At 38.7% G+C, this 21,821-nt stretch overlaps 1 protein-coding gene across 1 annotated transcript; it reads left to right on the top strand.

The window, feature by feature from the left end:
- The first annotated feature begins 4,893 nt into the window (after positions 1-4,893).
- On the top strand, positions 4,894-5,232 carry LOC132280826 (uncharacterized). The gene has a single exon (XM_059782582.1). The coding sequence runs from the start codon at positions 4,894-4,896 to the stop codon at positions 5,230-5,232; it is 339 nt and encodes a 112-aa protein (XP_059638565.1).
- The last annotated feature ends 16,589 nt before the right edge of the window (positions 5,233-21,821 follow it).

The raw sequence follows: 21,821 nt of genomic DNA, 5'->3' as shown, positions 1-21,821 counted from the left end.
CTCATGGCATTGGTCTTAGAAACCAGATAGTACTTCTTTAAAAACTCTTGTTGCATTTCCGCCCAAGAAGTGATTGAAAAAGGCCTAAGATTGTTAAACCAATACTTTGCTTTGTCCTTTAAGGTGAATGGAAAAAGTTTGAGTCTTAAGACCTCTTCCGACATGTCCGTATATTTTACGGTGGAACATACTTTAAGAAACTCATCCAAATGCTTGTAAGGTTCTTCACTAGGAAGTCCATGAAAGTTAGTAAGCATTTGAATAGTTTGTGCTTTAATTTCATAATGATGTGCTCTAAATGGTGGTAATTGAATGCATGTTGGTGCATTGAATTCATTAGGCACATAGTGATCTCTTAAAGGAAGAGGTGGATTAGCTACTTGAGGTGCAACATGAACACCTTGGTTATGAATTCCTTGATTAATGACGGGAGGTTGTGGAGCATACATTGGCCTTGGCATTCTATTCGGAACTTGGTCTTGTTGTTGTGGTAGTTGGTAAATGAATGGCCTAGGCATGCCTAATGGTACTTGTATGTTGTCATTGTGCATATTGGGATGAAGGATACCTTGTTGGTCTATGTGACCAATGTCCTCAACATGGTCATCATTATGGTCATCCATTGAAAGATTGGCTCTATTTGAACTTCCTCTTCCCCTAGGATTTCTAACGATAGATTCAAGATGCAAATCAAGATGGGCAAGAGTTGGTCTCAATGAACAACGTCCATGCATGCACAATACAAAACACAACAAGCACAAAGAATGACAAATATTATGCCTTCACAACAATGCAATTAGACTTCTTGCACAAACATTAAATTCATACTCCCATACTTTAACTCAATGATGCAAGTCAATAAAAAATAAGCCTCAACGCGGGTCGACGATTTAACTAAGGGATTGAGTAAAGAAAATCTCACAAAGGTCCTTTAGCACTTCAACTCCAAATTTTAAAGCTTAGCTTAGCTAAAAATATATATATATTTTTAAGTTTTTAGTATTTTTCCATTCTTTGCTTGCTTAAATTGAATGTTCAATGGCTACTTTGCTTACTTCCTCTCCAATAATGCACCTAGTTAAGTAAGAACAACACAATAAGTAACCAAAAAGAAAAATAAAAATAAAGTAAAAACACGATCAAAAGAGTACTAATCCTAATCAATTCCACAAATCTGACGTTGCCAAATCTAATCAACAAATCCCCGGCAACGGCGCCAAAATTTTGACGAGGGGCCGCTCGTGAACGCCAAAATTTATGTAGTGAATGTGCGGTTCAAGAAAAGCCTTTTTGGGCCAAGTTTAAATTTATAAAACCACTACCAACACTACTACTAATGTAGTAAGAGTGAGTAGGGATCGTCTTAAGGGATCGTGGGGATTGAGCAATGTCAGAGTTGATTGTGGAATCACAATTAGGGCTAGTAGGTCAAGTACTCAAACAATTGGTTGGTTGGTTGATTAAAGAGCAACTAAAGTAAACTAAGTAATAGCAAAAGAGTGTAATTAAGAGTCAGTAAGAGAGAGAAGAGTCATGGGGTTTAGAGATCACCCCCAAGCAATGCATTTCTATATTATTGACAAGTGATTAATGAGGGCAATTAGGGTGTTGCAATATTGGTGTATGTGTATTTGGTTGATTCAATAAGCAAGGATGACTAGTTAAGTATGTATTGTCTAAACATCATGTAAAAGGCACAATATATCTAAGCAATGAAGCATATATTGTCTAACCAACATGTGAAAGGCACAATAAATCAAAACAAGTCATTAATCCTTTCATTAGGCTCACAATCCAAATACAACACAAGATTAGAGACATATGCTAATTGCATTCAAAAGCTTGGATCATCAAACAACAAGTATAGATTGTCCTCCCATTTAACACTACACTACAACTACACTACAACTACACTACTAGCATGAAAATAAACTAGGGGAGAGGCACAATCCATCAAGAGATAAGCATGAACCATCAAGAGAATCACAAAAGCATTCTTTTAAGCACAATGTTTTGACAATCTCTAAATCTATGGCATCAATACACATAGACATGCATCAATAACACAAAATCTAGAGACAAGAACATGATCATCAATTTTAGCATACATAGACATATGAATAGAATGAAATGATCAATTGGAAGCATTAAACCACACAAATCATTGATTAAACAAGATCTATATATATCAAAGTGTCAAAACATTAATTACAAGACTAATCCCTCAATAATTCACAAGATTAAGATGTAGAAAGTATGCTTGGGGCTAACTCTAGCCCCAAGAGGATGTCTAGCCACTCATGGTAAGGATGCTCCAACCCTCAAGGGCTAACTCCATGGAAGAGGTTTGCTCCTTGTTGATGAAGATCTCCAATGGTGTCTCTAGCCTCCTCCTCATTTAAACTCCCTCTCAAAGAGATGATATGAAAAATAATGTTTTCTTTTTTTGAAAAAACAATCCTTATCCTTTTATAGGTAGGTCAAAATGACACCCAAAATGAGCTGGGGTCGTGCACACAACATTCCCTAATGATTGGATAAAGGACAACTTTCAATGAGATGGAATTTTAACTTTTTTGTACTGGAGGAAGTTCGATCGATCAAAAGTAAGTGAGATCGATTGAACTTAGGCTAGATCGATCTAAACGGCTGAGCTTTTTGGAAAAAGACAAATCCGAGATATTTATAGGAAAAGGACAAAAGTGGTTAGTGGGTGGTACAGCTGTGGATAGGGTCAATCATTTGGATAAGGACAAAGGTGTTCGATTGATCGAAGAATGATGTTGGATCAATCGAACTTTTGGACTTAAGTGCTTTGGGTTAAGGCTTGGATCTATCTTGAAGTGCTGAGATCGATTAATGTTCGATTCGTACCTTGGTCCTGGATCGATCGAACTTGCTGCTTTGCTTCATTTTGCTTCTTTCTTTCTCCACTGTGCTCCTTTCTTTGTTTAATCTCAAAATTGCTTCAATTAAGCTCTTATTTGGTTGAGTTAGCTTATTTTTCGGATAAGTGCCTGAAAATGAAAATAATACAAAATCAATCTAAAACGGTAAAGTAAGATAGGTAAAGGTACTAGAATGCCTAAGCTTAAGGGGTTTAAATACGCACTTTTCAGTGCTCATCAACATTTATATCAACATCATGCACATAATAAGAGCTAGTGTTATAGTATATTAACTATCTTTCAATGCAACAGAAGTAACCGCATATTTATTCAAGCTTTATAGAAAACAGTTTTACCAAAAGTAATAACATAGTTTTTATAAACCAAAAGATGAAACAAGAATGAGATTACGTATAACATTGGTGCATAAAAATAATTTTATAATACTAAGCTCCTCCCACTCTTAAAAAGCAGATGCACTACTCCCATTGACTTAGGTACATCCATGGTATTGGCTATGTAAATATATTTTCAATCATTAAGACTTCTGGATTCCTGGAATCTTTGCAATGAATTGAAAAACATGTCTAATAGCTCAAGAATCCATACACTAGGTATCGATAGATTCAACTACATAACATGGTTCAACGATGAATATTCATATTCATTTGCCATGTGCTTGCTTAAATAGTTCTTCCTTTAGTGCCTTGGTTGGCCACAAAGGAAATAGTTTCCTTCGCCCTCAATACGCACTTCCTATTTCCCTTAAACCTTTGGATCCCATGTTTTGTGCTAGCCTAATCATATTGCCATTTCTCTTACCCCTCTATTGGGCCTAGAAAAAGATAGCCCAGACTGGGTTAGATTGATAGAAGAGCCCATACTCTAAATTAGTCCTTTATTTATTACCAACTCTTTAATAAACTTAGCGAGTGTGTACTTAAGCTAGTTCATTCTAAAAGAGTTGAATGAGTCCGGTAATAAGACAATAACCATGTCAACTTGAAGTTCACCATCCAAGTTGGCCTCCAATGACCTCCGGTTCATTTAAAAAATAAATAATCATTTTTAAAACATGATCCATAATTGGAGTTCCTTGGGCTATCATAATGATATTTAAGTCCAACATAGTGATAAGGAACGCATTCTATCCAATCTCACTAAAACATCTCCATGAAGTTATTCACGATGCCTGAAGAAATAAGATAATGCTAACACTAGCGTTAGAGCATATTCGAGATAAACTACAAAATGTATCATCAAAGCCATCTCATTCGCCTTATTTCACTTTTTAAGAACATCAATGTCCTCTTGGGGATCTTACGGTAAAAGCGGAATAGGTCTAAGAGTAGTAAGCACATATTTATATCCTTATGTTATGAGTATAATATCCAAGTTCCTTTTTCCAGTCCATATAATTAAGTCCAGTTAACATTGAGTATATATTACAAGCGTATTGTATGGATTAGATATAATTAATCTGAATATAAATACATTTATACAATAAGTAAGATGAATTAATAATACAATCATGCATATCCTATTTATTTAATGCGGGTCCCTCAATCATGTAGCATAGTAAATTGCATAACAAATACGTCTGATGAGGAGTCTTCAGCTAGGAAGTTTGACCGTCACACAAAGCTGTAAATCAGGATAAACTCCACTATCTTGGATAAGGATAAGAATACGTTTTCCCTTCCGTGTTGGAAAAATATAAGGAATACTACTCCTCCTTCAATACAACTTGACACCCCTATAAAGAGGGCTTTCAGGTTAACATCAAAGGTACGACACAAATCCCTAAGAGAGTTTTGAACTTTCTTTCCACCCTCCTAATCTAGCACTGACTTGACCGTCGGAGGCTCTTAGGCCGGTACCACTCCGGTACTCGATCATCTTTCTCTTCCTTTTTCATGTACGACATTACTTCGGGTTGCCGCAGAATCTCGCATCATCAGTTGGCACCATCTGTGGGAAACGATATTAGTTTCCTAGAATAACAATGATGTTGCGATCCGGAGTCCATCTTGGAAAAGGAAGTCAGCACCTCATGCGTCTTGATGGAGGAGGCCACCAAGACCAATCACATGATGGTAGCAGCCACCATCAACCTAATAGCGGAAATCAATTGTATGGTGATGACAGTCACCATCATGAGCATGGTATGAACCAGTCACATCATGATAGTGACCGTCAATTACACCATCACCACAACCAAACTCACCTCGGAGACGACCACCTAAGGGGAAAACATTCCGAGCACGCATCCCATCATGAGAGCGTGTCGAGGCGTGCTCCGGAAGATGGGAAGCGTGTTGCAGCATTAGAACAACATGTTTAGAACCTTAGTCAAGGTATGAACCAACTGGTCCAGCAAAATGCAGCAATCATTCACCACTTAGCTATCCTTGCAGCACCCGTCATGGAAGGTGACGACGATGATGACAGAGTTGGGCATAGCCATGCGGGAGGTAGACGAAGAAACCGTCGTGCTTCAACGGCTCGTTCTCCACGACAGAAGATTTTCGGTGCACAGACACCTCGTCACTGAAAAGATGTCTCCGATGTTGGAGAATGCACCGAAGCTACCCACGTTGATCAGCAGATCCAGGATCTCAAATTGCAAGTAGAAGGGATGGCCCAAGCCTTGAAAGGAAAGGGTCCTGCCACAGTTGATGACCTTATATAAAAGATAAATCTACCTTTCAATCCTTGGGTGATGGCTTTGCCATTGCCAAGGAAGTTTAAGATGCCCCATCTTAAGAGTTTTAATGGAACCTGTGACCCACTTGATCACCTTGAAACTTTCAAGTCACTAATGAACTTACAAGCGGTCCCAGATGAGATCATGTGCAGGGCGTTCCTTACTACCCTCAAAGGGTCAGCCCGTGTCTGGTTTAATAAATTGAAGACGGAATCTATTAGCAATTTTGAAGAGCTTAGTGAGCAGTTCATAGGGCATTTCATTGCAGGAAGACAACACTGAAAGCTGGCTACCTATTTGCTTAATGTTAAGCAAGACAAAGGGGATGCGTTGTGTGATTATATAGGCCGATTTAATACAGAGATGTTGCAAGTCGATGAGGTGGATGACAAGGTTTCTCTTACAGCCTTTATGGGAGGACTACAATCCTCCAAATTCATTTTCTCTTTGTCCAAGGACCCACCAAACACGATGGCAAATTATTCATTAAGGCCCAAAAACATATGAATGCAGAAGATGCTATGAATTCCAGGAAGGGCAAAGGAAACGACGAAAAAAAATGAGATAAGAAGAGGTCAGCCCCTGTCTTGAAAGACGAAAGAGACTCCAAGTTCAGGAAGTCTGATAGGGTCCCCGAGTGTAATGACCCGGATTTTCACAGATATATATATATTTTTTTCCATTGTCTTTCTTTTCTGAGTTCAGTTCCTCTTCGCTTAGTGTCGTCTCGAGTGCTCTGGAGTGATTTTTGAGACTCTTTTCTGTGGATTGACAACTTCCTTTGAGGACCGAGTCGTTTCCACATTTTTCATTTTTTGACACTATTCACTTTTCGTCCTTTTCCCTATTTCGTCCTTTTCCTTATTTTGTCTTTTCCCTGTTTGACACTTTGTTGGCGTAACCACACTTCTTGTGTTCAAAGTTTGTTTTTGACTTCATGTATCTCCATCTTGAGTGGTTTCCATGAAATACGTATCTTTACTTTTGCAAGAAAGTACTCTGGTTGCTCCCTGTGTCCATAGGGGCATGGATGCAAAGTTCTTTGAAATTATTTTCTTCTCTTGGGGTATTTTTTGTAAATATCTTTTGAAGATATTTTATTTCAGGGGTTTTTAAGAAAATATTTTTGGAAGATATTTTCATTCTGGGCCATTAGTGCAGTTTTCACTTTTTGGAGGGGCCATTGTACAATTAATGAAAGTTATTGCTAAATGCCTTGTTTCGAGCCTGGATCCTCGTACGGGATTCATTTTCACTTTTCGTTGAGTCGTGTACTCTTAGAAATTCCTTCTGATCATTGTTTTCCAGTTTCAGGGTTTCTGGCCCTAGTTAGCGCCAAACTTGTTTGGGGCATAACTTTCTGTTCGGGACTCAGTTTTCTACGCTGTTTCTTCTGTTGTTCATATTTTCTCATTTTGAATCTTTTTTGTTCATAGAGTTTTTTCATTTGAGCGCGTCTGCTTAAATTTTACTTTTTCGGACCTGGCGGGGCCCGTTTGGGGCACTTTTTGAGATTTCTATAAAAGTGGGGTGAGATATTTTATTTTTTCATCTTCCCCACTCTCTTGCACGACCTGAAGCTTCCATGGCAGCCCAAGGGAGGTTTCCACCTTCTCTCTTCTCTTTTAAGCTTCATTCCTTCGTCAGAACATAGAAGGGTCTTTGCGTTTAGTGTTCCTGTTGACTACGCGCTTCTTTCACCCTTATTAGAACCCATTTCTGACCATTCTTTGAGTTTGGGTTTGAAGTCAAGTTGTGATTTTGATGGGGCTTCCTTGGGGGTTATGTGCACGGTGTAGTCCCCGACAAAACCTAGAAGTTTCGTTAGATTCGGAGCGGTTTCCATTTGGTGGCTTTTGAGATTTTCATCTCAAATTTAGGTAGGGGATGTTCTAGGCTTTTGTGTGTGTTGTATTGAGTGTTTAGCATGATTATACAACTTAATTGCATGCCTTGTATCGATTCTAGAAAATTAGTATTAATTATTTCTTTGTATGAAATTTAATTCACAAGGATGTGTATAACTTAGAATGGAATTGTGGCATGCTAGAAAATTATATTTTAATATGTTTGTTAACATATATTAAATTGGGATTAATTGAATAAGAATTGCATATTTTATTTAAGATTTATCTTTTGTGAAAGATTAAATCCCATGGCCGTACCTAGCATAAAATTGACTTGTGATATGCTTTTAAAGTATGTCTTGGCATGTTGTTTAACATACTTTAATTTGAGAGCATTTGGACAAGTATGAAAATCTAGAGATTTTAATTAAAATGATTAATTAAAATGGATGTTAAGGGTTCCATTGGCCTAATTAAGTGTTTAACTTGATATTTGTGATAACTATGACTTATGTTCTAGCATATGTTAATTTGGAACCATTTGATGTTGTTTTAGAAGTTAGGGATTTGATTATCATGATTTAATTAAATTTCATTTTATTGTTCTTATGGCCTAATCGAGTTTTGATGTGGTGTATGTAATGACCATACTATATTATTTATCATGCATTTGTAATACCCCTAATTTTTAGAAGGATAGTTTTGGAATTTATTTAATTGCATTTTTAAGTTTAATTGATTTACTTTATTTAATTAGGGATTTACTTTAAGTTAATTGTTCTATTTTCTCTAATGGTTTTAATTTACTTCTTTGCTTATGATAATTTGGCTTAATTTACTTCTTTGTTTATGTTACTTTGAATTTATGACATTTAATATAAATGAGGAATTAATGTGGTGTAATTAAATTGTTTTAAGTTAAATTAAATTTAAATTGGTTTTCACGTGAATATAGTTTCACGGGGTTTATAGTTTGCATTGACAGCCGACAGTGTATAACCTAGGTTTGCTTATGGGCTGTATTATACATGGATTAGGGTTTAAAGTTTAAGTTTATAAATAGGCTCATTACAGTGGTTTAGGGTTTAGAGAAACAATTAAACAAAAACGTAAGGAGGCATAGAGGGACAGAGAAAGAAAGAGCAAACAGAGAGGTTACCGGAGAACTTGTGAAGAACCGTCGGTGTAAGGCAAGTTCTATAACTAACTCTATCTCTTTGACCTGTGTTCTTTGCATCCCTAATACAGTCTCAGGATGAAATAAAGATTAAATTAAATTGCTTTACACGTAAATTGCTTCATAAAAGTATGTTTCCTGTATGTGTGTTTTGTTCGTTTTTAAATTGTTTGTGTTTAATTCTTATTTCAAATTGAATTTAATTAATGAATAATGAATTGAAATTACTCGGGAGCATCTTGGGTTTTAGTTTTAAACTGGAAAGAAAGTGGGTTTGAAAGATTAAACAAATTTGAACAGTATGTGTTCTTGTAGGGGTTTTAATCCACTGAGAAACGGTTTTGCGAAATTCTTGTTTCATATGGTTTTGAATAATAAGTAATGAACTTAAACAACTTTAGAGCCCTTTGGGACTTAGTTTTAATCCATAGGAAACGTGGGTTGGAGGAACCAAGTTGCCGGAGTTGGAGAAGAAGTTGAACAGTATGTTTTCTTTTAGGTACATGTTAAGCGTTTTTAAATTATTCTGTTTAATTCTTGTTTCCACTGAATGTGATTCTTAATCAAGGAAGTTAATTAACTTTTGAACACCCAAGGACTTAATTTTAATCAGCAAGAAATTTGGTTTGGAGGATCAACACAGCCGGACATCGCCGGGATTGGAAAAACGACGCACAGGGGAAGGAGCCTGCTCTATTTCAAGTAGAGCAGGCTCAACTAAAAAGTGGAGCAGGCTCTACTTTGTAGTAGAGCCGGCTCTACTTGGTAGTGGAGGCGGCTCCACTTTGTGTGCAGGCTGCTCCTTCAACGATTTTCAGTTTTTGGCCTTTTCAGTGGGGGTTTTGGCTACGGGTTTCAGAATTTGGTGTTTTCAGATGCTATTAGGAACTATGCAGGGATGTTCTAGTAGCATCTAAGTCCTATTAAAATTTTGAGGGTGTGTTAATACATAATAAATTACAAAGAGGTCGGTAGTTTTAAACCGTTGTATTTTCAAGTGAACTTGTGGACTGTTTTGGAGGCAGAGGATTTTAAGTGCATAACCCTATGAGTTGCAATTTTGTCTGGGAATGAGAATATTGTTTAATCATGTTTCTGTGATTTAAATTAAGCATATTAGATTACAGAATGATTATAATCGGAATAAGTGTCAGTAAGTCACTTTTAAGGAAGTTTACATGGTTAAGATTTTGCAGACGATTCAAGTTGTTAAATTCTAAGTTAGCAATTGAATTAGGGGTTTATGGTTAAATCATGTAACAATGGTATGGGTTTAAACAGGTCAGTTTATATAAATTCTGTTATCATATAATCAGAAGTTAGTTGATGTTTACAAAGAGTTCTTTATATCAACTTATTGGATGTTGTGGTGGAGTTGGTATCAATAAGCATGTTAATTCTGTTATTATTATTATGCTTGTTGTGAGTTACAGGGTGATTATATTTATTCTCTGCATTTAAAACTTGTTAGAGAATCAGGTACTGGATGTATTGAACAAGCATGCTAGTTAAACATTCTTGTTAAGCTTGTGATTGGATATGTTGATATTGATATGCTATGCCATTATATGTATATATTCAATACTGGATGGATGGTTTGTATGCACCGGTATGGGACGGTGTCATACTAGGGGGATTAGCTTAAAAAAAAAAAATGCTAAGTCCTACATACTCTGGATTAAGGGATAGATTAACTACAAAAGTTAAGTCCTACCTGTCTTCTGTGTCAAATCAATAAATAGTTGAGTGACACTTTGGTTTGGAATGGAATTTAAATATATTTTTATGATGCCACGATATGAGCCTGAGACTCAGAGTCGTTGGTTAGGGAGCGTATATGCATTGGGATGCATAACTGGCTATGATGGTTGGATGTGTACCCTGCTAGGGCTAGGTAGTCATGCCCACCTTTGGGTGCGTTTTCGCATGGTGCCTACTAGTCAGGTTGAGACAGGCCTGTAGTCCAGTGAGAGTCCTGTAGTGTGATTATATATATATATATATTTATCTACGGACTACTAGCTATTGTTGGATTGGTTAGGATGTACATGCGTATCGGGTCTCTGCTTGGGTAGTAGTAGTATAGAACTTGCTAGTGGGCCTGACCCACTTATTATTTTTCAGGTGTTGGATGGTTGAGGTCTTAGAGCTTGTTCGAGCTAAGCAGAGACGATCTTTCATTCTACCGACGATGTAGGACTTCTTTCCTGATATTCGATTTGGGCTTTTATCTTCAGTTATTTATTTTCGCTCGGTTTGGATTTTTATTAGGGGTCCACTGGAGATGGATTCCCGAGTTGTAAACTTATGAAGTTTGGATTGTCAGAGTTTAAATATTTATATTATGGGATTTTTAATTTAGTATTCCTTCAGCTTATTATTATTTCTTAAATTCATTTTGTATTCTGTGTTCGATTAAATATTAATTGTTTGATATCCTTCGGATCTGTGCTCGGACTTGATCACCCGTGGCTCTAGAATCGAGGGTTATCACACCATTTGATTGAGATTTGAAACATAGGGAATTTAATTAGTTTATTGATTAAATTCCGTTTCTATTGTATTATTGATTAACTCATGTTTTTGACATTGATAGTTTGTTTAAAGCATGACTTTTGACTTATAATGAATTTATGAGTTATGTTTCAATATTGGATTATATTATTATAGCGCGTAATGAATCGCGCTCTGAAGATTCGACATTGTCATCCTATAGTAGTTGTGGATTTAGAGCATGTGTTGTGTGGTTTCATCCTACTTGTGCATGAAGATAGTTTCGTGTACTATTCAATACGTATATAAGTTGTAAACTTATCTATTTATTTTGGAACCACTTGGGACATTGCATGATGGCTAGGGTTTGGCTCTAGTACGGGGACAAGAGTCTTCTAAGTCAAAAGTTCGCGCGTTGGGTAGGCTACCTAGGGGTTAGTAGCTCCAAATTAGCCCTGTATCGGTCTCATCCGACTGATGTCCAAGTCTTCCACTATTTGTTTTTGCATTCAATTCCAAGTTATCAATCATGTTTATATTGTGACTGTGGTTTTGGCTATTGGCGATTTGATGTTGTTAAGTACATCCATACTAAATTGCTATATTTAGTTGATTTAGCATTTAGATTTCAAGTTGATAACTTTGAGAATCTATATCTAGTTGCTTTATGTAAGCATATTTCTATCTGGTTGCTTTGTGTAAGCATGTTTCTAACTAGTTGCTTTGTGTAAGCATGTTATATCTTGTTGTTATGTGTAGCATGTTCTTGTGTTGTTGAAATTGTATAAAGGATGTGTTTTATGCTAGAAATGATCTTAGGTAGGTAGGATGTTCCCTGAGTCTCACCTTTGACATAGACGTTAGGTGGAATGAACCACAATGATTAAATCATGTACACTTGTAAAACGTAGGTCGATGCATGCTCATTTCCTACGAGTAGCTTTATGTTACTCACCCCTACAATACTGGGGCATATTTCAGGTACAGGATACAAGATTGTAGATTGCAATTGCTTGGTTGATTTGCTGAGTTGAGCTTCTTTAGAAGCATTCTTGTTCACATGCAAGTGTTAGCATATTCATGATTTGTCTATGAAATGTAATTTTTCTAACTTGGAGGTTTGACATGTCAAATGTTGTAAATGTATTGTAATGAGGCCATAGGCCATTGTAGCACATCTATTTTATCATATTTCATGCACTTGCATACTCACTTTGACAAACAATACCTTCCTTGATGAAACAAAAACCTAAAGTTGCATATTTTTGAGTTTTGACCTTATTCTGTTATAGGGGCATTTTCGGTATTTCACAATGAGTTTTTTTTTTTTTTTTTTTTTTTTTCATGTGTCACGTAGAAAACTTGATTTTGAGGGGGGTTTCTTTTTTGTGTTTTTCTAGAAAACATCATCTTGGCCCTCAAAATTTCATATTTTTCCAGAAAATCCTTGCTGCCAGGTTTTGAAAATTTTTAGTACAAATGTAGTTGGTACTATTCATCGACTTTTTTTTGAAAATCGTCACGACCGATCCGAAACTTCCGGAGGTCTTGTGGGTGTATTTTAAGATTGTATTTTCAATTTAGGCAATTTAAAAACCTCCCGAAGCCCTATTTCCAAAACTTGGGTAGTAGCTCGGATTATTTTTTTTTCCTCTTGACCTGATTTTCTTGGGGGCATTCTGGAAATTTTACAATTCATTTTTTTTGTTCCCATCCTTATTTTAATGTAGAAAACTTGATTTTAGAGGGGGTTTCTTCTTTGAGTTTTTCCAAAAAAGTCCGTTTAGATGCCCGTTTTTACTCTCAGTTGCAGCAGTGGTGGGTTGTCCTCGTCGGGCTGCCATGACATCATTTTTGTTTTTGACCTTTCTCCTTCGTCCGGACTCTGAATAATGCAATTCTAGAGTCTATCATGATTAGTTTTTCATTGTCTTCCCAGCCGTGTGCTCGATAGCACCTGAATCACTTTTTTGCAAAATGTTGCCCCTAGGTTCCTTTTTGTCCGTTTTGAAATGACACTTCTGCATTTGTTTTCCTTTGGGTTCCGTGACATCATTGAGGGTCACATTGGTGTCTTAGAGACGCATTGTATCTCTAAAGACCGTTGTTTCACCTTTCGCTTCCGCATTTTAGATCCGTTATCGGATCATCTTTTGGTCATCACTGACGCACCGGGTTTACAAAAACTTGGGCCGTCACACCGAGAGTCCTTAGAGGGAAAGATAACTACACCAACTTCACTCCCTTGAACGCTCCTATTAGTCAAATCCTGATGCAACTCCAAGATGACCACACCTTGAAGTGGCCCCCTAAGTTAAAGTCAGATCCGACAAGAAGGTCTAAAGACAAGTATTGCCGGTTCCACAAAGACTATGGGCACAACACCGATGATTGCTTCGACTTGAAAAGCCAGATTGAGAGTCTAATTTGTTGGGGCAAGTTACACTGGTATGCAGCAGATCGTGAGAAGGGAACGGGTCAACCTATTCACGAGAATAGGGAGAACAACCCTCTTGGGCACCAATTAGGTGAAATCAGGGTGATCTCCAGTGGACTCGTGGGTGGGGGAGAGTCGAGCTCGGCACGAAAGGCCTACGTCAGGAGAGCCCGGAGCTCTATAGGAGTCAACAAGGTTAGGATATTCGAACCCTAAACGAAGTTCCCGAGACGGGAAAATAAGGTCATCACTTTTTCGGAGGAAGATTCCAAAGGAATTCAACAGCTGCATGATGATCCATTAGTGGTGACAGTAGTTGTGGCCAACTACATAATCCATCGGGTACTAATAGACAATGGTAGTTCAGCTGACTTGTTATTCATTGATGCTTTCGACAAAATGTGTATTGGCAGGGGAAGGTTAAGGCCAACAAAATCCCCCCTCGTTGGTTTTTCTGGAGAAAAAGTCTTTCCCTTAGGAATGGTTACACTTCCATTGACAACCGGGACAAGACCAAAAAAAGTATCTATAATGGTGGATTTTCTAGTGGTGGACTGTCCGTCTACTTACAATATAATATTAGGCAGGACGGCTCTAAATACTATGAGAGCCGTCACTTTCACATAGCATTTATTGATGCATTTTCCTACAGAGCAGGGCACTGGTGAATTAAGAGGTTACCAAACAACAGCGAGGGAAAGCTACGCAGCCGCGTTAAAAATAAAACAGTTGGGGGAAGCATTGGCCATTGAGACACCAGAAAGGTTAATGGAGAAGGAGCCCACTCAAAGGGCAGAACCGGTAGAAGACCTTGTGGAGATAGATTTGGATGAAGAGGGAACCGGGAAAAAGGTGAGTATAGGGTCATTACTTAGCCTACTCATCCAGGATCTACTCGTCCAACTTCTCAGAAACAATAAAGATGTGTTTACATGGACACATGACGACTTGCCTGGCATCGACCCCTCTATTATGCAGCATTGGCTTAATGAGGACCCATCCTTCAAACCAATCAGACAGAAAAGGCGAGTGTTTGCCCCAGAGAGGAACCGCGCTATATCATAGGAGGTCGAGAAGCTCCTTAAGGCTAACTTTATCTAATAGGTACAATACCCCCACTGGCTATCAAACGTAGTCCTGGTCAAAAAGGCAAATGGAAAATGGAGGCTTTGTGTGGATTTCACAGATCTAAATAAAGCTTACCCAAAGGATAGTTTTCCTTTACCGAGTATCGATATGTTGGTTGAAGGGACAGCCGGACATGAGTTATTAAGTTTCATGGACGCTTACTCCGGATACAATCAGATCCCCATGTATGCTCCTGACAGTGAAAAAACTTCTTTTATCACTGATAAAGGTCTGTATTGCTACAAGGTAATGCCGTTCGGGTTGAAGAATGTCGGTGCAACCTATCAGAGGCTAGTTAACACAATGTTCAAGCAACAGATAGGCAGAAACATGGAAGTTTATGTGGATGACATGTTGGTAGAGAGTCTTAAGACTAAGGACCATTTAGTTGATTTACAAGAATCTTTTGATGTGCTTAGGGCACATAAGATGCAGTTGAATCCAAGCAAATGTGCCTTTGGGGTATCTTCGGGAAAGTTTCTGGGGTATATGGTAAGTCAATGAGGAATCGAAGCAAATCCTGAGAAGATTCGAGCAATACCAGATATGAGATCGCCTAAGTCAACCAAAGAAGTCCAGAGGCTGGCAGGAAAGGTGGCAACATTGAACAGGTTAATCTCCCGAGCTACCAACAAGTGCCTTCCTTTCTTTAGGATACTAAAGAAAGCTTTCGAGTGGACCCCGGAATGCGAGCAGGTATTCATTGGGCTAAAAAACTATCTTAGTTCACCACCATTGTTGTCCTGAGCAATTCATGGAGAAGAATTGTACCTTTACCTAGTAGTTTCCCCTGTGGCGGTAAGCTCAGCTTTGGTTAGGGAAGAAAGCAGTATACAAAAGCCAGTGTATTATACTAGCCGAGTACTTTGGGGAGCGGAAGAAAGGTACCCGGTAATAGAAAAACTAGCATTTGTGCTGGTTGTGGCAGTAAGGAAACTAAGACCATACTTCCAGGCACACACCATGATAGTGCTGACAAACCAACCACTGAGGCAGGTCCTTTACAAGCCAGAGACATCGGGACGCCTTACAAAGTGGTCAGTAGAACTAGGTGAGTTTGACATCAGGTACAGGCCAAGGGTAGCAATAAAAGGTAAGGCACTTGCTGATTTTATGGCAGAGCTTTCTTTCCCTCAAAAAGAAGATGAGGTCATAACCTTTGAAATGAATCCTAAGAGTCAGGCCCAATTAGGCGATACTTGGTCACTTTATGTGGACGGGTCATCAACCGCTCGAGCCTATGGGGCAGGATTAATGATTATATCGCCAGAAGGAGAGAATCTGAAGTATGCACTTCGATTTGGATTCAGAGCTACCAATAATAAAGCAGAGTATGAAGCTTTGATAGCAGGGTTGAAGCTAGCAAAAGCTTTCAGAATGCAACACTTGAAGGTGTTTACTGATTCTCAATTAGTTGCAGGGCAAGTTCGTGAAGAGTACAAAGCCAAAGATGACAAAATGAAATTGTATCTTCAGAAGGTAAAGGGCCTAGTTGGTTACTTCAAGAAGTTCATGATCTAACAAATACCCAAAATAGAGAACGAGAATGCAGATGCATTAGCTCGACTAGCAACTGCAGTTGAGCTTGAGAATACTAAGGCTATACCACTTGAGTAATTGGAAGAGCCTAGTATATTTGAAGAATGCAAGGAAATAAACCAGTTGGAACCAGGGTTAGTGTGGGCAAACTCAATAATAAAATACATCATGGATGAGGAATTACCACAGGACCCAGTGGAAGCTCGGAAGGTCAGGATCCGAGCACCCAGGTATACGTTCGTGAATGGAGTTCTCTATAAAAGAGGTTTTTCTTTGCCTTTTCTATGTTGTGTGTCAACTGAAGAAGCTCGTTATGTCATGAAGGAGATACACAAAGGAGTATGTGGAAACCACGCAGGGGGCAGATCCTTGGCCAGCAAGGCAATCCGCCAGGGCTATTATTGGCTTACCATATAGGGAGATGCATTAGAATACGTGCGAAAGTGTGATAAATATCAACGATTTGCCAATGTTCGTAAGTAACCCCCAAAGCAGCTAGTACCAATGTCCAGCCCATGGCCTTTTGCCCAATGGGGAATGGACTTGATTGGCCTTTTAGCCATAGGAAAAGGGCAAACCAAGTATGTTGTTGTGGTAATCGACTATTTCACCAAATGGGTGGAAGCCTAACCACTGGCCATAATCACAGCAAACAATGTCAAGGATTTCACGTGGAAATCAATAGTATGCAGGTTCAGTGTACCCCATGTTATTGTTTCGAACAACGGAAAGCAATTTGACAGCACTGTTTTCAAGGATTTCTGTTCTCAACTAGGAATAAGAAATCACTATTTTTCTCCCGGCCATCTGCAAGGCAACGGGCAGGCCGAAGTAGCCAATAGGACAATACTCAGCTTAATCAAAAAGCGACTAGAAAAGGCAAAGGGGTGATGGCCAGAGGAGCTTCCCATGTGGGCTTATAGAACCACCTCAAAAACCCCAACAGGAGAAACTTCTTTTCTCCTAGCTTTCGGAAGTAAAGCTGTAATTCCAGTGGAAACTGGTCTACCAAGTTTCAGAACCACCAATTACGACCCCCTCCAGAATAAAGAAAAACTGTTAGTCAACTTGGATTTAGTTGAAGAAAGAAGAGAGCAAACCCAAGTTAAGGTTGCAGCATACCAATAAACAATGTCCCGATATTATAATTCTCGGGTGAAAGAAAGGAGGTTTGAGCCTGGGGATCTTGTATTACGCACGGTCACCCAAGCCACCAAGGAACCGAATGAGGGTAAGCTTGCTGCCAACTGGGAAGGCCCTTATAGGGTTGTTCAAACAAAAAGATAAGGCGCCTACTGGCTAGAAACACTAGGAGGGAAGCAACTTGACCATCCTTGGAATGCTAAACACCTCAGAAAGTATTATCAGTAGAATTAGACATTAGTACATGCCTGTAGTTTCATATTGCCTAGTGTTACTTCTAGTTAGTGCTGCTTTTAGTTTCGTTTTAGTATCATGTCGTTTAGATTATGTCTATTTGTTACCGCAAGTAAATCTTCGGTTCGACTCTCAATAAATTCCATTTTTATCACATTAATTATGCAAATTTGTATTTTCATCTATCCTATTGATATAAAGTTGTCTCTGTATTATAAGGGACTAACATTAATGTGCCCCGTATTATAAGGGTCCGGGCTGAATGAATCCCGTAATTCTTATCCCCGTACTATAAAGGACTCGCATTAAATGCCCTGTATTATAAGGGCTCGGGCTGAATAAATCCCGTGATTAATTTCCCCGTGTTATAAGGGATCGTCACAAAAAGAACAAAGTGTTCTGCACTTCAGGACTCGGACTGAATGAATCCCATAGCCATTATCCCTGTACTATAAGGGTGATGCTCAAATAAGCTGCATTAAAAGGGTTAATAAGAGGAGGTAAGCTATAGAGTTCAAAAAAGAAAAAACAAATGGCAACGCCCAACCCAAATCGGCGAAACTACATAGTCGCATTCAGAGCAATAATAAACATTGTTCGTAAGGAGATGCAATAAAGGCAATTACACATTCAAGATGTAAAATGCCCACTACTGTGGGCCTCTAGGGCTGGATTCTACTGATCTCATTCTTAATGACTCGGTCCTCCTTCTTTTGATCCTCCCTGGCACAGTCCGTTCTGAAGATAACTGCTTGGACTCTGGTCTCCAAAAGCAAATGGCTGAAAATGCTGAAAATCCAGGTCTTCATAAGTGGTCATAGCTTGTTGTCTAAACTCCTCAAAACCATCAAAAATAATTTACGTTGACTCGATCAAATTCGGCTAAGGCTTTGTACTCCTCCACAACAGAAGATTTTTCAATCACTAGCCTAGCTTGGAAATGTTTTTTGATCCTTTCCTTTTCTCTAGTGCAGCCAACTCAACCTCTTTGCGAATTACCCTTTCAGCTGTTAGCTCTGTATCCAGTGCTAGTATAGACTCTTCGGAGAGCTTCGTACGTCGAGATAGCTCTTTAGCGAATGCTCCTATCCACGTGCACAAGAAAAATTGGTAGTTATCGACAAGGAATATACATTACTCAAGAGTAAAGGAGGTAAGACGATCTTACCTTGCAAACATTCTGGGCATGAAAGGCTAAGAGCTGATCGGAGAGAAGCCCCTTGAGCCTTTCAGAGTCATATGGAGGCCCCAGCATGTTCTCAACTATGTCCTTTGCATAATTCACATCATTCAAAATAGATGCACCAGCTTGATGGGTAAAGGCATTTTCAGGGAGGTGCATTCCTGTATCAAAAATCTGTTCATGAGTAGCTGCAAGGGAAGAGTCATTAACAGGAGTAGGATTTCCTTGATTTTGGAGTGGTCGAGTTCTCTTAGGATAGCGGGGAGGTGTAGCCTTATCGTTAGAATGCTTTTCCCGAACCTGGGAAATAACGTCACTCCCAAATCTCCTTGTCGGCAGGGACGAGGAGCCATGTGGCGAGGCTTTGTTTTTAGCACGCTCCTCCTGCACCTAGGCAAGAATATCTTTCCCAAACTTTCGCCCCGACGACATGCTGGGTGAATCTGAGTCATGAAGAGGGAGGTTAGTGTTTCAAAAGAGAAACAATGGGAGTCATACAGACTATACCTTCTGTAGACGCTTAACAATGGGAGTCATACAGAGTATACCTTTTGTAGACGCTTAACACAAAGAAGACACTACACCCTGACAAAGTCCAGTAGTGACGAGTGATAGTGGGGTCAATAACGAGGGAAAGGACCTTGGCAAATATTGAATGGCTCTGTTTATGTTTTCTTCAGCTTCAGCTGGCGTATCCATAGAATGAAAACCTAAAAAGGAAAAAAAAACTGTCATCCGACATGTAATAAAATATGCATTCATAAGTAACTCACCTTTGAGGTCTACTTGACCCCAAGTACGGGGAATAGAAAATCCTAGTTCGGCATCGCAATCTTGGTTAGAAAATTCCGAATTCCTTCCTGAAACAAAAGAAGAACCGGCTTCTCCACTCCGAATTTGATTTGGATAGTCCCTCAATTAAGGGACACTTCATAGGCTAGTTACGTTCGGAGTATAACATAGCAAGACCTCTCTAATAGTTAAAGGAGGGTTACCACATGCCTTCCATTAGACAACACACCCTATTAAGGCCTTCCAGGCGTTTGGGATCAGTTGTGCGGGGGCAATTCCAAGGAAAGAGAAAAATTCCCTAACAAAAGGGGAAAAGGGTAAACGTAACCTAGCAAGAAAGGCACATTCAAATAGACAAATTTCACCATTTGGAGCCTCGGAGGCTCTTTCATAGAGAAAGGGATTTGGGATGTGGATACAAAAAGGAATGGAGTACAGAAATCAAAAATGTTTTAGATCAGCCTCCGAAATTGAAGATTGAACGTTGTCTCCCATGTCTACATTAATACTATCCATCACATGGAAATAACAATGGAAGAAAAAGACTTTTACCTTGAAAGGTGATGACAGGTTATGAAGATAGCAGCTTAGTCTTCTATACTATTTAAATGAGGAGAATAGGTGAAGAAGGAGAGCGTACGGGTAGTTCATTTTAAAAAAAAAAACAAAAACAAAAAATAAACTAATGGTGAAGGTGTGCCTGATTTCTCAGACTTTATCTGATGCCTCTGGTGATGCTTCAGTAATAGTGAAGGCGTACCTAATTTCTCAGGCTTTATCTGATGTCTCTGGTGATGCTTCTGCCCACATAGCTACTGCGCCTACTCCTACTTTACTTTTCTGACTTGTAAGAGTATCTTACTTTACTTTACTTTTCTGTGTAAATATATTGTGATGTGATGCCTACTGCTATATAACATACAAATGTTGGAAGATGTCTCCGACGCTGCCACGTAGCAGCCATACACCTCTCTACAGCTCCTGCCACGTGGCCGCCAGCCTCCTCTACAGCAGCCTGCCACGTGGCAGGAGGCTGCCACGTGGCAGCCTCCTGCCATGTGGTCGCCAGCCTCCTCTATAGCCTCCTGCCACATGGCAGCCTCCTCTAGGTGTGTCACCTGCCACGTCGCAGCCTCCTCTACAGCTTCGTGCCGCGTGACAGCCTCCTCTACAGCTTCCTGCCGCGTGACAGCCTCCTGCCATGTAAACTATTTCTTTTAATTAAAAAGAATATTTTGGCGCTTGAAGGGAGTTTTGAACCCATGACCCTTGGCACCAAGGTGGACGGTCTTAACCATGTGGACTATTATATCCCATGTGCATTTCTGCAGCAAATAAAGTATTTATGTGTTATTTTTACTTGTTGGTCAAAAATAAAAAATATATATAATAGTGTAAATATATATATGGCATGATGAAGAAATAGTTAGGGAATAAATCTTTACATTCTCTACGTTCGACATACGAACCCGAGAATGGGGGGCAACTGATGAGGAGTCTTCAGCTAGGAAGTTTGATCGTCACACAAAGCTGTAAATTAGGATAAACTCCACTATCTTGGATAAGGATAAGAATACGTTCTCCCTTCCGTGTTAAAAAAATATAAGGAATACTACTCCTCCTTCAATACAACTTGACACCCCTATAAAGAGGGCTTTCAGGTTAACATAAAAGGTATGACACAAATCCCTAAGAGAGTTTTGAACTTTCTTTCCACCCTCCTAATCTAGCACTGAATTGATCGTCGGAGGCTCTTAGGCCGGTACCACTCCGGTACTCGATCATCTTTCTCTTCCTTTTTCAAGAACAACATCGCTTCGGGTCGCCGCAGAATCTCGCATCATCAACGTCAATAACTTATCCTTAGGGAGGAGTTCATTATTACTATTGTTGAGTAATTCTATATTGCTATTTGGCGAGTGTAATACCTTATATTTTAAAGGTATTATTTATTGGGATTAATTATTTTTATTTTTATTTAAAATGATTTGTTTGATTTAATTGGGATTAATTGCTTTTATTTTAATTTTAAATAATTTATTTTATTTAATTAAGTGTTTTGATTAATTGTTTGATTTTAATTAAATTATATTTCACACTTTACTTGTTGAATTGATATGATGTTTTGCTTTGTGGAATGCTATAATTGGATTGCATATTTAGCTATATGTGTATTTAGGCTTGTGTGATTTTATGGTGGATTATTTGTAATTAATAGATTTAATTTTATTAATTAATTTATTTAAGTTAATT

This window comes from Cornus florida, unplaced genomic scaffold (assembly GCF_030987335.1).
Source record: "Cornus florida cultivar Cherokee Brave unplaced genomic scaffold, ASM3098733v1 CherokeeBrave_3.0.0_Hap2_Chr11, whole genome shotgun sequence".
Lineage (NCBI taxonomy): Eukaryota > Viridiplantae > Streptophyta > Magnoliopsida > Cornales > Cornaceae > Cornus > Cornus florida.
Note: the sequence above shows the minus strand (reverse complement) of the source record. Positions and strands in the feature narration are given on the sequence as shown.